Source organism: Neofelis nebulosa, chromosome 14, assembly GCF_028018385.1.
Source record: "Neofelis nebulosa isolate mNeoNeb1 chromosome 14, mNeoNeb1.pri, whole genome shotgun sequence".
Classification (NCBI taxonomy): domain Eukaryota; kingdom Metazoa; phylum Chordata; class Mammalia; order Carnivora; family Felidae; genus Neofelis; species Neofelis nebulosa.
This window is the reverse complement of record NC_080795.1, coordinates 18,621,793-18,635,161: the sequence shown is the minus strand read 5'-3', so window position 1 is coordinate 18,635,161 and position 13,369 is coordinate 18,621,793. Positions and strand designations below refer to the sequence as shown.

The following is a 13,369-nucleotide window of genomic DNA, read 5'->3' as shown; positions in this document are numbered from 1 at the left end:
AAATAACTTTCATGTCATTTAAAAAGAATGTAAAATCTTCCTAAGAAGCTGGAATAGTCATATTAACCAAGTTAAAAATTAAGGCAAAAATATAGTAGAAATTTTAATACAAGTTCTTGCTCAATATTTGTTAGTTCTAACCTACTTCTTGAATAAAATTATGTATAAAAGTAGAGTTCAAGGTTAAATCCATTATGGAAGAGAGATACCAGGTTTCTCATTAAATGTAGGTAATTATGCATATCAATAGCAGAGGTATTGCATTAACATCTACAAGTCTCTTTTATGCCATATAATAATGCTTATTTTATTTTTCTTTCTATATTTTTAAAGTTTCTTTAACTTGATTTATTTTGAGAGAGAGAGAGAAAGGGAGCAGGGGAGGGGCAGAGAGACAGGGAGAGAGAGGGAATCTTAAGCAGGCTCCATGCTATGCTGTCAGCGCAGAGCCTGATGCAGGGCTTTGACCTGAGTGAAGATCAAGAGTTGGACTCTTACTGAGCCACCTAGGAGCCCCTTTCTATATGTTTATGGGAGGTATAAAGGATTTTGGTTTAGAAAAGAGAAGACATTTCTCAGTTGAAGAGTTGGAAATTAACTGGATTTTAATGATTGGGAAACTCCATTTTTTCCTTAGCTCTATAATAGAAAAAGGATGCACAGACACTATAGAAAATGTATATATACTAAGTATATACTAAGTATTTGTATTTTCTAGTTCCCCTTTACATACAATGTCTTTCATTTGTATTTCAATTTTTTTTAAATTTTATTTTATTTATTTATTTATTTATTTTATTTTATTTATTTTTGGGACAGAGAGAGACAGAGCATGAACGGGGGAGGGGCAGAGAGAGAGGGAGACACAGAATCGGAAACAGGCTCCAGGCTCCGAGCCATCAGCCCAGAGCCTGACGCGGGGCTCGAACTCACGGACCGCGAGATCGTGACCTGGCTGAAGTCGGACGCTTAACCGACTGCGCCACCCAGGCGCCCCTGTATTTCAATTTTTAAAACTCCATTTGTTTGCTCTTTGGCACGAAATGTTTTTGAAAGAAAGATAATAATGCAGCAGTTGGAGTTCCATTATAGGACAAATAAACATGCTATCCTAGGAAGAAAGAAAGTGAAAATGACTGAAAATTATCAAGTATATTAAATTTAAAATGAAGTTAAAGCTAAGAGTGAAAGAATGACCTTCTCTCGAAGTAACTGGTATACCTGTAAAAGCACATAGTAATGTGGAGCTGAAATTGCTGCCTTTTATTTGTGGAAATTTATCTACTATGAAAAAAAATCGAAGATTAGGACTATGTAACAATTAAAGGCTACAAAAAAATTATTGCACGAAGAAAAGTTCTCTCCTATGGTATTTATTCCAGAGAGGAATTCCAACCGTGGCATCCCATCCCGGTAAACTTGGCCCTCCGTCACTGAACAGGCCCATGAATTTGAAGGTAAGTCTCCAAGAAGTTGTTAGTTCCCTTTGCCTGAATTGCTCTTCCTTGACCCTCTGCAGGGCTGGGTCTTTATCACCCTTTGGATTTCAGCTTAAAAGCTATTTCTGCTGAGAGCCCTTCCTTGTTGATTCCTTAAAGAGCCACCGTACCCTCATTCTTTATGCACTGCTTATTTCTTGCATAGGATTTATCATGGCCCTAATCATCTTTGTAGTTGATTCCTTCTTTGCTTTCTCCCAAGTAGGCTGTGAGCTCCATAAAGATAGGGATGGTGTCTGTCCTATTCACCACGGCATCCACGGTTACAGGTGCAATGCCTGGCTCATATAGAAAAAGTGAAAGCTCAAAAATATCCATTCTGCTAATCATTATAGTAAAATTACCTGTATCACCATTGAAAGGGGGGAAGATTTGCTATCATTATATTTTTATTCTCCAAAAACATGAAGATTTTCCATAAAATATATTTAATTTTATACAACCTAATCATTTAGCTCACTTACTCCTTCTTCACTAATTACCTAACATGACATAGAAAGGATCTCGTACTTTCCCTATACTACAGTGGGTTACAATGTCCATCTATTCCTTTCTATCTCTCACTAGTTTCTAAGCTTCATGCCCATGGGATCTTTGTTTTATTTAGTCACTATTGTATCTCGGGAATTTAGTTCAGCAGTTAGCATGGTGTATATACCTAGTATTTCTTAAAGAAAAATAAAATGTCTTCAATCCAGACATTTGAGTTCAACTTGCTTGCAAGCCCTATTTCTTCAGAATCTCATTATTTTTTAATGCAAAAATACGACTATAAATAACACTAAACATAGCTCTTTAAAAAGAATGCAGAGTAATAAAGTGAGGAGGATGGGTTCAAATATTTGCTGAATACTACCACGAGCCTTGTAATGTTAGGGACTTTCTTTTTTTTTGTTTTTCAATTTTTTGAATGTTTATTTATTTTTGAGAGAGAGAGAGAGAGAGAGAGAGAGAGAGAGAGAGAGAGAGAGAGATAGCACAAGCAGGGAAGGCACATAGAGAGAGGGAGACAGAATCCAAGGCAGGTCCCAGGCTCTGAGCTGTCAGCACAGAGCACAATGTGGGGCTTGAACCCACAGGCCACAAAATCATGACCTGAGCCAAAGTCAGCCACTTAACCGAGCCCCCAGGCACCCCTTTTTTTAATTTTTGTTTTTTTCATTAAATTTCTTTTTAATGTTTGTTTTTGAGAGAGAGAGAGAGAGAGAGAGAGAGAGAGAGAATGTGCAAGGCTAGGGACTTGCAAATACATTATCTTATTTAAGGCTCATGACCCCATGAGTGAGGGAAAGCTAGTACTCCCATGTTTGTGGATAAGAGTCGCACAAGTTTGGAACTCAAGTTTCTTATCTTCAAAGCACTGTTCTCTTTATAACTTCATGTTTCCTCCCCTCTGTGCTCAGTCCTTCCCTCAAAGACAAGCAGCCAAACTAGTCTTCACTACAGTGATGCAAATTAATTTGTCCATCTGACTCCTCTGTTTGTAACCTTACAGAAAGATCAAATCACATGCAATTAATAATAAAGCTCTAGCTTCCTTATACCACTTAAATAAGATGTGATGACACTGGGTATTAAAAAATTCTCTTCTTTCCTGAATATACTTAGGTATGTTCCTACCATCACTGTTAATGACTTGCTTGGAATATCTATTAGTGTAGCATTGGAATTGACCTTGCCCTAGGGACCTGTTTTCAGAAGTTGAGGTTATGCTTTGGGGACATTCATAAAAATATATATGAATTATATGAATGTTTATATTTGTCACAGATATGTACACATTTACATGCTAATATTGCTTATGTGGTCTTAATTATCTCTAATATTTATACTAGTTTTCAATGTGCTAAAGTTAAACCTCTCATGGTGGCTATGCAATAAGTAACTGTTTTATCAAGCTTATAACACGGGTCCCCTGCCTGCTTGTTCAACAGACCATTCACCAGTAATGTTGTATTTGAACCATGGAAAACAGTACTCCTGTGAGCTTATGGCCCCTAAAGCAAAATCTAAAAGAAAAAAAAAAAAAACAGGTCATGTTGTGAAAATAAGAGTTTCTCTGCCTTTGGAAAAATCATACCCACATGACTAAAGTAAATGAAAATATATTCTGTTTTATACATGCCCACAGAAGACCATACAATTTTTTCAAGTAATAATATCCTAATCAATTAATCCCCTTCACCAAGTTCTCCCTTGAATATAATCTAAATCCTTAACATTGTAATTCATGTTCTCATTCTCTCTCATTTATCAGAGAAGATGAAACTTTAATAAAATTCTGTTCTCTCTACCTTCATAATTTAATACATTCAGAATCAACCACTTGTTATCATCTCCACAGCTACCCTCAAGGTCAAGTCCCCATCATCTTTCAACCTGGGTCACTGAAGTAGCTTCCTCACTGGTTTGCTTCTGTCCTTGTCCCCAGTAATGCTTTATTCAACACTGCAATCAGAGGCAGCTTTCAGTAGGTAAGCCAGATCAGGTCATTCCTCTGACCCATGGCTTAATTAGAAACGCGAGGTTCTTTCAATGGTCTGGTATAAGCCTCTTCTGGTATATTTTCTATCACTTCCACAGTTGGTTATTATTATTTATTTTACCCTAAATATAATATTTTATATAAAACAATTTGAACTATATATCAAATATAATATCAAAGTTATGCCATATGTTTTTGTTTGATGTCAAAAAATTCTATGAAACACCTATGAGACATTTAACTACGTACTTGCAACCAGTGGTTCCTCTTCTGATGGTTTAAAGTAAAAAGAAACTTTTTCCAAATCAAATAGTGCAACCAGTGTATCTTCTAACATGGCTTGTTCATCTGTCTAGAAAGAAAGAAAATAGTACAAAATATGATTGGATTGCAAAGGATAGAACATCACATCACATCACATCACATCACATCACATCACATCACATCACATCACATCACATCACACTGTATCACATCTCCAGACCAAAACTAGCTTCATTTGTGTTTTATTTACATGCAAACCAAATTATCAACACTTATCTAAGAATTTACTGTCCACAATGAAATTAACAAATCCCTCAAAGTTACAAGTCTCTTTCATAGTTTTATATTTTTCCTTTTCCATATTACCTAAATGGTTCTACACAATCTTTCAGTCTATTTTGTAGCTATATTCAAACTGTGTTGATTTTTATTATTTACAAACAAATGTGTAAATAATACAATAAGCATGCTATCTGTTTCCAAACTTCTATAATCTTAAAAATGTAACAGCTAAAAGGCAAGAATATTATTTTATTAAAAAGCCACAGTACACAGTTTCCATCCTGTTTTACAATAAGATAGCCAATGCATTATTCATTTTGCAACCTTGTAGAGCTGTGATGAAAGCAATTTGCATGTATGCAGTGATTTTTCTTCCAAAGAGCTTAGGTACAAGAATCGTTTCTATCTCACTTGCCTTTATGGGGCCTTAATCTAGAAGTCTTGTGACTACGAAATCTGATTTGTTTTTATCATTCCTTTCATTCTAAGAGCATATTATTTCACATTGAAGCAGGTAAGGCCCAGCCACGGTAACGAGTTCTGTGCATGTCTCAGCAATATTATCTTTCTAGTATTAAATTCTGGCCTTCCTATTAGCAGTTTTGTGCATGACCTAGAGTCTTTTATTAATTTCCTCCTGAAAGAATAATTAGCCTTATCATACACAGATTATCTTTTAAAGGTAACATTTGTTTCTTTAAGACTATCAATGATCCTTTGAAATAATGATTTTAACAAGATTTACACACACTTTTAAAAGTTGCTGTAAGCACACAGCCATTTTGGGGAGGGGGCAGCATGAGTAGAGGGTGAAGGAGATAGTAAAGAATGTCCCTTGTGTGAAAAAGAATCACTAAATCAAACTCCAGATCCCAAAGATGTATAGCACGCAAAGCAAAAAGTTAAGAGAATCATCACCTTTGCACTTTGGCTTGGTACTTAATACATGTATGGTACACAGTAAGTGCTGGATAAATGTTTATTTTAGTAAACTTATTTTTTAAAGTCCTTTGAAGCAGCAAAAGTATGCCATGAACCTGGAATTGGAAGGATAGGGCTAAAGAATCAGCATCTTCTTAACTGAGAAGAATACACACAAGGAAGAAGTGTCCCAAACAGGCAGGCCTCTGATTGCTATAGTGCAAGTCCTGATGCTCCAGCAGATGTGGCTAAAGTGATATGCAAGTGACCATGGACTGTGCTCAGAGCTCAGGGACACACAGACTGCCAGTGCTGGCACCTCCCACAGAACCTTCCACATTGCTAGGAGGCTTGTATGTGCTTGTTACAGAGACAGAAAAAATATGGGTTTCTTTCACTTTTTATAAAGCCACCTTTGGATTTTTTTAATCAATTCTATAATGTTAAGGGTTTCAAAAGACTAAGCAAAAAAAAAAACAGTTTTCTTGAGATATAATTCACATCCTATAAAAGTCCCCCATTTGAAGTGTATAAGCTTAGGGGTTTTTAGTGTACTCAGAGTTGTGTAACTACCACCATAGTCTAATTTTAGAATATTTGCACCACCCCACAAAGAAACTTAGTACCCATTAGCATTCACTCCCCATATCCCTTCTTCCAGTCCTTAGCTCTAGGCAACCATTAGCCTACTTTCAGTCTCTGAAATTTGCCTATTTCACATATTACATAATAATGGACTCAAATAATATATATCTTTTACAGCTATAATCACTTAGCATAATGTTTTCAACCTCCATCCATGTTGTAGCCTGAGAATATCTGTATACAAGTTTTTATGTAAATATAAGTTTTCATTTTTCTTTGTGTAAATATAAGTTTTCATTTTTCTTGTATATTATATAGGAGTAGAGTTTCTGGGTAATATGGGAATTCTATGTGTAACATTTTGAAGAAGTGCTAAATAGTTTTCCAAAATGGCTGCACTGACTTCAGTGTCTATCAACAACAAATGGATAATCCAAGGAAGATAGAAGATATGATGTATCTCTCTCTCTCTCTCTCTCTCTCTCTCTCACACACACACACACACACACACACACACACACACACAGAGGAATATTACTCAGCCATAAAAAAGGTGAGATGTTGTCATTTGGGACAACATGGATGGGCCTACATTACAGTGATATGTGGAATCTAAAAAACAAAACAAATGAATAAACCAACAAAAGACAAATCAGGCCTATAAATACCAGAACAAACTGATGGCTGCCAGAGGGAAGGGGGTGGTGGGATGGGCAAAATGGATAAAGGGAAGTAGAAGATACAGGCTTCCAGTTGTGGAATGAATCAATCATGGGAATAAAAGGCACAGCATGGGGAGTATAGTCAGTAGTACTGTAATAGCGTTGTATTGTGACAGATGGTAGCCTTGTGGTGAGGGTAGCAGAACACATAGGTTGAATCATTATGTTGTACACCTGAAACTAATGTAACATTGTGTGTCAACTATATTCAAATAAAAAATATATGGAAAAAAATTTAAAAACGGCTGCACTATTTTACATTCCCAGCAGCAATGTATGAGGGTTACAATTTCTCCTTACCAACACTTGTGATTGTCTTTTGGATTACAGTTATCCACATCTCAATGTGTCCTAGTATCTTATTGTAGTTTTGAATTGCATTTCCCCAATGGCTAATGATGTCGATCATCTTTTCATGTGTTTTCTGGCCATTTTATATCTTCTTCCAAGAAACACCTATTCAAATCCTTTGTGTGCTTTTTTAATCAAGTTGTCTTTTTATTAAGTGTTAAGAATTCATCATAGAGTGTTGGGACACTTGGTGGCTCAATTGGTTAAGCGTCCAACTTTTGGTCTCAGCCAAGGTCATGATCTCATAGTTGTGAGTTTGATCCTGCATTGGGCTCTGTGCTGACGGCTGTGGAGCCTGCTTGGGATTCTGTCTCTTCTTCCCTGCCCCTCCCCTGTTTTTGTTCTCTCTCTCAATCTCAAAATAAATTAAAAAAATTAAAAAATAAAGAATTCTTTCTAGCGTCTGGATATAAGTCACTTATCAGGTATATAAGTTCAAATATTTTCCCCCATTCCTTGGGATTTGGAACAAAATTAAGTTTAAAGTAAAAGTACCAGCACTTGATTAAACAGCGTCAGTTTTAAAATAAGAGTAGAATAGAAATGAAGGCTCAGGGGCGCCTGGGTGGCTCAGTCGGTTAAGCGTCCGACTTCGGCTCAGGTCATGATCTCGCAGTCTGTGGGTTCGAGCCCCGTGTCGGGCTCTGTGCTGACAGCTCAGAGCCTGGAGCCTGCTTCTGATTCTGTGTCTCCCTCTCTCTCTGACCCTCCCCCATTCATGCTCTGTCTCTCTCTGTCTCAAAAATAAATAAACATTAAAAAAAACATTTAAAAAAAAAAAAAAAAGAAAAGAAATGAAGGCTCATTCATTCACCCATCTAACAAACACTTAATGTGTTAGGAAGTGGGCTTGCTTTCTTACGACATTTCTATTTGATAGGAAATAATTAATACTTATTTTGTTTGTAAACATTTCCAAAAGTGCCTTATTTCAAAATTTTCATTAGTTAAATCTTTCTGAGTTTTATTAGCAATCAAATAAGAAACCGTCGCCCACATGGAGCGCATGGAATCTTTTCAAAAGAACCTAATTTTGTTTCTCTGAAGTACACTGAGGCAGACTTCCTTACCTTATTTCAGAACCTTTTATGACTGTGCAGTATTGCAATTACCTCCCTATCTTCATTATCGTTAAAGAAAAACATTTTGATATATAAACTCACATATATTTGTTTAATAGGTGACACAGGATCTCATATTTAAAATCACAATTCTATTTGATGAGCACCTTCAGCTTATACGTTAAGAGTGAACATATTTGTCTTTTTGAACATCATGACAACTATCAGAACCATAGAAAGTATATGTTAAAAGACTACTTTGATTTATCAAATATTTTGTGATGCTTTCTTCATGTGCACTGAGGGAAACTGACACATAAATATGGATTATTCTACAATAATTAAGGCAGTGTTCTTACATTTAACAGGACAAACATGCGTGCAAAGGAAGGAAATAAAATCATTTAACATACACAAATTTTAAACAGATTGTCAGATAGTAAGGCATGAAAGTTGTCAGATCTTGTCTATCAAGCAGGCTCCAGAATATCAACCTCAGTGGGAGCTTGGCTTTCGTGGCACTTCTGGATTGGAAATAAGGAACCACAGCATAAAGACCCTCTTTCCTCTGATGATCTTTCTCCATCACTGCTTAGGGATATAGGAATTAGTAACAGATGGAGGCTTTCTCAGCTTTCAGCAGCCTGAGAATATGTAAAATCAGGAAAGAAGAAATACCTTCTACATAGTTACTAAAACCATATTTGCCCATGGAAAAATGAATTCTTTTAAAGTAGCTGACTGCCTGCTAATATATAATGAATAACCACTTATTTGGGAATGGGTTACAAGGTATGTTATGGTTGTCATAGGCAGTGGGAGACACTGTGATTCCTTACCAAGTTTGGTGACAGGAGCGACTGAAAGTGAAAAAGAACACCTGCATTCGCTATCTGGTCCAGCCACCTTCTGCTGGCCTCCCCGGTGTCCATCTCATTGTCTTTGCTGTTGTCAAACATCTGGTTTAAGGCTGCCATAAGCTGCTCAGAGAAGGCACAGACTGTGGCCACAAGACTCTGGCAGAAAACCATGTCTCTTCGGAGCTGTGTCTCACTGTCTGTAACCCAGGAGAACATAAAGACAGTTTTGAAAAATGCCACAGGTAAATAAAACCAATTCATTAAGCATTTATATTTGCTGTTATTTCATCCTTTCACTATACTCAAACCATGTGGAAAATGTGAATCTGAACTCTACTAATAAGCATACACTTTAGCAAATATGCTAAACACCAAAAAAATTTAAAAACCATTAAAATAACTTTGGTTAATTGATATTGTGACTTTATTTTGCAATCATTGAATTGTTCTACAAAACCCAAGGGAAAAAAGGCTTTATTTATTGATGTGGTTTTTTTTTCTGATGGAACATGATTTGTTTGTTTCATGATATTTCCTAAAGGAAATTCAAAGTTCAATTTTCCAGTTTGTGCTGGCAAATGAAATACATTATTAATACCAAATTTTTTAAATGATCTAATAAACTTACTCTAATTTTGTTAACATGATATGCACATGGGGAAAAGAGTATTGATATCTGATTGTTTATAACAATAAGCAAATCTGGATCTCTTAGATTCACCTAAGGAAACTTCAGGAGTCGTAAACATGTCCAGTTTATAAATTCTTATATTTCTTTGAAATAAGTAATGTATTTACAGTTTTAACATATGCTGATTTTCACCAGGATTCTTATTATGCAACTGGTTGGATTTTTGATGGACCCACACTGAAGGTATGTCTACCCTGTGAATTGCCACTCTTGGGCCACCATTTTTTCTAAGTGGAAACAAGCTTGCCTCTGAGAACCTGATCACAGGGATTCACTTCTTTGGGTGTTTGGATACATACAAACTCCATGAACTATATAAATCTAAGCCATAAATTCTGTGCACTGAAAAATCGCTTATACTAGAAGAACAATAAAAGTGAAAATACTCATTTTCTTAAAAATGTACTGAATATTTCAAGGGCTCAGAATTTTCTGAAATGAAGAAGCATTGTCAGTATTAGTGTAAAACATAGGTATAAATGTTGCCATTATTTAATGAGTTCTTGCTTTTTTGATAAAAAGGCATGATTTCAAGTTAACAAGAACACTGATCATATGTTTTTAATAACCATCAAAGGCATGTGAACACATAATGTAACTGCTATGTATTACCTAGTTTCACTATTAGTAAAAGCGAGTATCTTAAAAAATTTATGAGAAAAAGGATTGGGTATTTAAAATATTTAATTTTATAATGAAAATATCCACTTATTATGTTGAACTATACAAACTTGCTGCTATACTAGGTCAAAATGGTTGAATATGGCAATTCCATATGGTTCAACTTTTTAACTTAATCAATAACATGTGTTAGACATTTCCCTTAAGTAATTACATACCATGTGTCTCATTCAAATAGATGGAAAAGAGGGTTTTACAGGTAACTGTGAAATAGCCAAACTGGGAAAAAACTGTCCAAGCCTCAATTAAGAAAAAAGCAAAACACTTTTTTTCTTGTGCACAATTTTAAAAGTGTTGTGCACTTTTAAACAAAGTGTAGACATTCAGCAACTATTTACTGAATTAATAAATGAAAATGATGAACCAGTAGAGCAACTAAGAAACCAATTAAGTGAAATGAAAATGCATGAGCTCATTCTCTGACTTCTTGAAATGCCTGGATTTAGTTTAACCTAAAAGGATAATTCAGATGGTTTGGGAGCCAAATGTGTAGCTGTGGTACGGGGTTCAAGACAGAAACTACATAAAACTGCCCTGTATCTTTCTTGTACATTCTTGCTTTGCTTTTCTGTTGTCCTATAGTAAAGCAGAAAATCTGGGAAATTAAAAAAAAATACTAGTAATTTTAGCAGGAATACTCTCACCTATAACCTGAGAATAATTTCACAATAAAAACCGAATCGGAAAGAAATGCTTTATATGAAGAATGGAAAGCTAAGGTCTAGAGAAGGAAGGATCCAGTTCCACTGAGAACTTTAGAAGAGATCACAAGGGTTAATAACTTTGCCACTAGTTGAAATAATTATCTTCAAATTGCTTTTGGGAAGCAATGCTCAAATTTCTTCCCATTTTTTAACCTTAGAAAGAATACTCAGATGTTTATTCTACACTCCACTACTATATTGTATATGCATTTAAAGTCAAATAAAATTTTCATTCAACCTCATTACCAAATCAGATAATGATCACACAAAGTTGTATTTGTTCATTAATTCAAACTTTTCACACTGAATACACCACAGGAATTAAACATGGCACCAATCACTGGGGGTATGAAGACATCCAAGTTGAAGCCTCGGCCATGTCTGTGCTCACAGTAGAGTCACAGAAGTTGATATGCAAGATGCCCTTGGACCACCAGCCATTTAAATTTCAAACCAACAGATTTTTAAATAAAAAATATTTTATAAATGTTTACTACTTCTTGAGGTGATTTTCAGTTGTACTTTCCTATTTTCAGAAGAGTAAATGACTTGTTTGCATAAACTTCAATATGCACATCATATTGAGATTTTCAAATAACTTTTACACATTATCGCTTCCCGGTGAGTAACAAAGGTAGAAAACTCAGAGTGGCAGAAAGGGATCTTTACGATCTATCTATCCTCAAGTTAGGTTGACAGCTTATAAATGCATTACTTCCCTCCATTCATCCCTACACCAGCAACAATCTTCACAGGCTTGTTGTGAGAATACGATAAATCAATGTATCTGAAAGCAGCCAGGACCCTGGCTGTACAGACCTCTCCTCTTTGAGCCACACACTACTGCTCAGGTTCCTCAAATGCTAAATGCTCTTACAGCTCACGCCTTGGGGCCTTCTGGCTGCAGACACTTTCTCACCCTTTCCATTAGCAAACTTTAAGTCATCTTTAAGAGTCAACTCCTTGAACTACTGAAACCCATTGAACTTAGGAAATATTACCTCCCCTGGTGAAATTTCCCCTCTCCTTCAGGAAGTATCCTGCACTTCTTGATCTGCCACCACAGGCTCGGGGGCATTCCTGTACTAGATGGCTAATTACTCAGCGGTGTGAGAGTTTGTTTACACGTTTGGGTTCCCCAAGAGACCATCAGCACATCAAGATCAGCAGAAGTGGCATATAATGTAAATTATGCTCATGGACCTAGAGACATATAATCTGACTTCATCTACCCATTCCATCCATTTTAAACCATATAATCCTAGGTATCAGATTCCTACATATAATGTGAGGTATTTCTACTTCTTAGACCTACAATAAAGATAAACGAGATAAAGCACTTATCAAAGTGAAATTGCACAGCATGATTATTGTGATTCTTCTTTTCTCCAGCATCTAGCAGGGTGCCTGGCACTGAGTGGAGCTCAGTTCTATTGCTAAATAGGGAAGGAACCACACGATGAGCAAAGACACCAAAATAAGCAAACTCCCAGCAAAAATGAACAGGTCTTTTCTTATAATTACGCAGCTGTTCAAAATTCACAAGTGTCCATCCTTCCCCAAAACTATTCTCATTCCTCATTTTTATCAATAAGAATTACAGCAAAAACAACAACAGCTGCTTCTAGCTTCTAGCAAAAGAAGAAAGGCACAGAGAGCTGTTTTTTTGGTGACTGTTTACTGTTTTTGCAGAATAAGAATTCTCTTGTAGTGGGAATACATTCAAAACAAATGAATGTTTTACTTATCAAAGGCTTCCGTTTCATTCCAGGATTTAAGCACCTACTTAAATTCACCTTCTACAAACATGTTTTAAAATAGTAACACTTAATTTACTCTCCACTGTTTAAAAAGCTCAAATTCCATAGCTGGTCTAAAAAAGAATGACGTGGTTTCTAGACACACAAGTAATCCTAGTCATTATTCTGAGACTGTAGGGAAAAGAAAAAAAAAAGTAACAACAAAGAAATAAAAAAGAGATGAGAGAGACAGAGAGAAAGAGAAAGTAATAAAAGTGAGCTAAAAACAATATTTAGCAGGGGCGACTGGTGGCTCAGTCGGTTAAGCATCCGACTTCAGCTCAGGTCATGATCTCATAGTCCGTGAGTTCGAGCCCCACGTCGGGCTCTGTGCTGACAGCTCAGAGCCTGCAGCCTGCTTCAGATTCTGTTTTTCCCTCTCTCTGCCCCTTCCCTGTCTCTGTCTTTAAAATAAATTAAAAAAACAAAAAAACCACAGTATTTAGCAGACACAATCTACCCTT

At 36.0% G+C, this 13,369-nt stretch overlaps 1 protein-coding gene across 5 annotated transcripts in view; it reads right to left on the bottom strand.

Annotated features, from left to right (window-relative positions):
- PREX2 (phosphatidylinositol-3,4,5-trisphosphate dependent Rac exchange factor 2) overlaps positions 1–13,369 on the bottom strand; it is a 297,237-nt gene that overhangs the window by 86,535 nt on the left and 197,333 nt on the right. For all 5 annotated transcript variants that reach the window (XR_009253713.1, XR_009253712.1, XR_009253711.1 and 2 more), the window contains 2 exons: positions 9,010–9,227; positions 4,234–4,336 (listed from right to left, as the gene is read on the bottom strand). Coding sequence is in view for 2 of the 5 variants with exons in the window: in XM_058699768.1 (XP_058555751.1) it covers positions 4,234–4,336; positions 9,010–9,227 (321 nt within the window). In the remaining 3 variants the exon portion in view is untranslated. The remainder of the gene's footprint in view (positions 1–4,233; positions 4,337–9,009; positions 9,228–13,369) is intronic.